This window comes from Eurypyga helias, unplaced genomic scaffold (assembly GCF_000690775.1).
Source record: "Eurypyga helias isolate BGI_N326 unplaced genomic scaffold, ASM69077v1 scaffold45799, whole genome shotgun sequence".
In the NCBI taxonomy this organism is placed as follows: domain Eukaryota; kingdom Metazoa; phylum Chordata; class Aves; order Eurypygiformes; family Eurypygidae; genus Eurypyga; species Eurypyga helias.
The window spans coordinates 1-4,294 of NW_010272289.1; the positions used below are offsets into that span (position 1 = coordinate 1).

The 4,294-nt window shown below is 49.9% G+C and overlaps 1 protein-coding gene across 1 annotated transcript in view; it reads right to left on the minus strand.

The window, feature by feature from the left end:
- Window positions 1–171: 171 nt before the first annotated feature.
- Window positions 172–4,294, minus strand: part of LOC104515194 — a gene marked incomplete at its 3' end in the record, with an annotated part of 6,555 nt that continues 2,432 nt past the window's right edge. Inside the window, exons 2-3 of the mRNA XM_010159086.1 lie at window positions 2,416–2,531; window positions 172–1,043 (exon numbers count right to left, since the gene is read on the minus strand). Coding sequence (XP_010157388.1) covers window positions 172–1,043; window positions 2,416–2,531 — 988 coding nt within the window. The remainder of the gene's footprint in view (window positions 1,044–2,415; window positions 2,532–4,294) is intronic.

A 4,294-nucleotide genomic window follows, 5' to 3' on the forward strand; every position in this document is an offset into this window, starting at 1 on the left:
ACCATTCTATGATTCCATGATCTCTCCTTCAGTGGCCCAAAAGGGCAAGTAAGCTTATTTGCTAGATCAGCCTTTTATATCAGTTATGATCTGATTACATTTTTTGTCTAGGCTTTGTCAAAATCACCCTCAGACGTATGTCCCCGTGGGTGTGCATGCCTGTGCACAAACCTGTGAGTGCATGTTGGTATCTACAGAAAACAGAGGTGAGGATGTACTCACCTGGGATCCTGTTGAGCGTCACCCAGAAGTGCTCGTCGGGGCTGTAGGTGTCCTCGGACCATGCCAGCAGATCGATGGCACGCTGGTCCCACAGCACGAACTCCACGAAGGGCCGGGTGATGGCCACGTACGCGGAGCCAAAGTAGATGGTCAGGTTGTGTGGCGGGGGTGCCTTGCGCACAAATGTCCACAGCATGAAAGAAAAGAAAGGGTATAACTGCTCCCTGTGCACATATTTGGTGCGGGTGGTGACATGGGGAGGCGGCAGCACCCCGGGGGTGACGTTCTTCCCTCTGAGGCCCTTCAGCAGCCGGACAATCTCCAGGTTGGTCTTCAAGGGGAAGTCCTGGCCGCAGGTGTTGAGCAGGTAGCGCCAGGGCACGGCCGAGGCCAGCAGGTCTCTCGCGCAGTGGAGGTCGGCCCGCAGGCGGGAGATGCCGCCGTACACCACCCGCTCCACCCGGGAGGCGAGGAAGGCATTGGGGAAGCAGCCCACCAGGCGCTGCACTGCCTGCCGAAAGGGGGCCGGCGCCTTGGCATCCACGTGGATGCAGTAGACGTTTTGGGGCATGTACAACGCCCTGAAGAGCCGCTCGAAGGTCTCGAACTCCTTGTGCAGGGTCATGATGTAGGCGATGGGGAAGGTGTCCTCCTCGGCCGAGAGGGTGCGGGTGATGTAGTGATTCTGCGTGATGTACTCTGTGCAACTGGATTCTCTGAATGATGTTTTTAAAGCATTTTCATGCAGAAAGGGCACCTTATCTTCAATAAGTGCTTTACAGGCTTCTGCTAAAGTTGAGTTCACTGAGAAGTTCAGCCTCCTAAGAGATTTTTGCACATGCAAATTAACAGCGTAGAAAACAAATGGAAGTGAAATGCTGAGAATCAGAACAGCAAGGAAGCAATATCTGAGTGTATTCATTGCTGCTCAGAAAAAGAGTCTCACTTGAAATACTGCACAGGTCAGACTGGACACCACAAACAGCTTCTTTTGCTGGCTGCGCTTTCTTCCTGGCGGAGAACGCATGTATCCATCTAACGCACGGTATGCAGCTGCTGTCCTTACTTTCAATATTAGTAGTTTCATAGTCATTGCTGGTGTGGAAGGAGCATAAGTAGCAAAGAACTTGGAGATGAAAGCTGCTCCGCAGCAGCCTGAAGATTAAACAGACATACTGTGTAATTACCGGCCTGGCAATGAACAGCCAGCACTACATGTTTCAGTGTCCCTGAATATGTACCATATAGTTGTGAAAACTTCCTGTTCATGCACCCCCTGACAGGAAAACTTCGTATACTCTTGTATAACTCTATCTTTTTTTACTAATAGGAACCGTGCTACCATGTAAGGCCACCAACACTCACACAGAAGCAGCAGGACAATCTTTTTTGCCTCCGTGTAGAATTATATCAGATCCATCAGGTTTTTCTAGTAATGTTTTCTTCATTTGTAAATTTTAAATCTGCCAAACAGTTTCTGCCAAGTGTAATGGCTGAGTTGTGATGAGCTCCAGGCTTACATCCATCACAAGGAGCGGGGTTAGAGAAACCTGCTGTTTAAACAACTTAAGCTAACCTTAGGCTTCCTGATGAGAGAGTCTTGTTTCTAAGCGCCCTGCGTACATTTGGTGTAACAACATGCTTCTGCAATGAGAGCTCGTGGCATGGCTCTGACTAAAATTAAATGCTTGGTAACTCTGTCTCTTCCAACTGAGAGTCTGCTCATGTGGGTTTCCTGCCACGAGACAGCATGTTTGGGGCATATAACCTTTTTCCAGCATCATGTCATTTTGCTCCCATGGGGAGTAATTCTGAGGCGATATCAAATGATCTGAGGTTATGCCAATAAATGGCATAACTGGGCAGTCCAGCATGGTACAGAGGCAGAAATACCTCTGTAATCACATACCTTCCAACTCATGCAGACAAGTCACCTCGGGCGCTGGCACATCCCTCCCAAAAGCTGCACTTTCCTCCCGTCCTGGCCCCAAACAATCTCTGTGATTCCCTGTTCAGACTGAAGGCCGCAGGCAGTGGCTTCAGCCCATCAGGCACAAGGTGTAACGAGGAGAGGAGCGCTGGAGAAGCTTTGTAAGGACTCGCAGCCAGAAACTCCCCAAGAGGGGCACTGGCGCAGGACAGACCTGGCAGTCAAGCTTACCAATGACGGCAAGCAGCGGAGCCACCCCTCACCGGGGAGTCAGCTGGGATGGGTAGGGATAGCCGTGGTCACACTGGAGGTCCAGTGCAGCCTTCTTGATGGACAACAGCACCTTTGGAAGGAGGACATCTCCAGTGGAGCTGAGGGGCTGGAATGGAGGTGTGCAAAGTCCCAGGGAGTAACGGAGACTGACCTGATACTGCTGAGAAGTCATCTGGAAAATGCTGCCACAGCCCGACAGTACGGCTTGTTAAATAAAAGAGGATTCAGGGAGATGAGCAGACACTGAGCTGAGACCACTATCCAAGTCCACCAAAGAAACATACACCAAACACTGCCATAAGGGGAAAACATGTCCCAGCTCAGTTACCGGTGAATGGTGTCCTAGGGATCACAGACCTGCTCAGAGTGTCTATGCTGGTAGGACTAAATCTATTGCTGACTGAGACTTGCAGTGCTGTTCCTTTTGATTGTTCCCTGGACTTGCATTGTAGTAATTCTCATTTTAGCACGAGAGGAGCTTTTAGTGTGGCTCCTGTAGTGGAAACACCCCCGGTAGGATTAGCGACTGAAATGGCTTCCCTGTGGATGAATTGGAACAGACTCTTCCAGACCATGAGGCATATATTTAGTACTCAGTAAACTGCTCCTGGCCCTAATAAATATAGGTAATTGGTTTCAGCTAATTTGCTAGCAAATTCAAAAACAAGATGCACAGGCTTTGCCCACCGGTTTTGAGTTCCTGTTTGGCCTTGGTCAGCAGTGACAAACATCATGCATTTCATGTCTGTCTGGAGTCAGTTGGCATTTTCTATTCTATTGTTAGGACAAAACCATCCGTATCATGACATTCCTTCCTGTGACCCTCGCATGCAAAGCTGTCAATTTGAATTGTCACTGTTGTTAGAATCACAGCAAGTCTGTTGTGAGCAAACAGTTTCTCCTCGGTGTGGTTTATCTGGTTAGGAAGCACCACAGTCCACTGTTTTGTGCCCAAGTAAAGGATCTCCTCATTCCTCATACCTTCCCGCACCAAGATGAAATTTCTTTGGCCTTGTGCTCCTCTGGGATGTCGTGCAATGTGCATGGTCTCCCCAAAACTCTCCTCTTAGAGCAGCCCTGCCTGGCAGCGGTCTTCCCTAACATGTGCCTTACATGCCCTGCCTGAGCTGGAAGGTGTATGTGCACTGTCTGACTCAGAGAAAGAGAAAGCAGAGTCTGAGCACAGGAGCAGTTAAAGTTTATTCCTATCCCTTCTCCTCTGCCCTCCCTTTTTTTCCTGTTCAGAGCGGTCCCTGCCATTCCTGCACTTCCCAGCCAGCCATAATCTGACTATTCGAAGAGAAGAAAACACAAGCCTACCTGAAACAGGAGCTCCCAGGCAGACGCACCGACACCGGACAGTCACAACGCAGCAGCGCTAGCAGCAAATGGGAGGAGAGATGAAATGACACATCAAGGCAAATGCTAGCTCAGCTCACATGGTCCAGTAGAGTCAGGGAGTAATCTAATCGTACACAGCCAGTGAGCACATCTGTCTGCACACACAGCAGGAGGCAGGCAACGCACCATCTCACCCGCTTTGTCTGTCGGTGCTCCCAAGCTCCAGGCTCAGAGCTTCCTACGCTGCAGGAACTTCAGTGCTTGCCTGAATTTGCAGTAGACTTTCAGAAATAAAGGGTTTGGGAACAGGTAAGCCGCCTAGTCTACAGCAGAGCGCATTTTGCAAGTCAGACTTGCTGCTGGTCTAAAGCAGAGCACGCTACTGGTTCAAAGCATGCTACTGGTCCAAAGCAGAGTGTGCTACTGGTCCCTTCTCCAGTTAATTTCCAGCAGGAACACATACTCACCTCTGTGCAAGCTACTGCTCATCAGCTGCTCAGGAGCAACAGCTCTTTCCCTGCTCCTTTA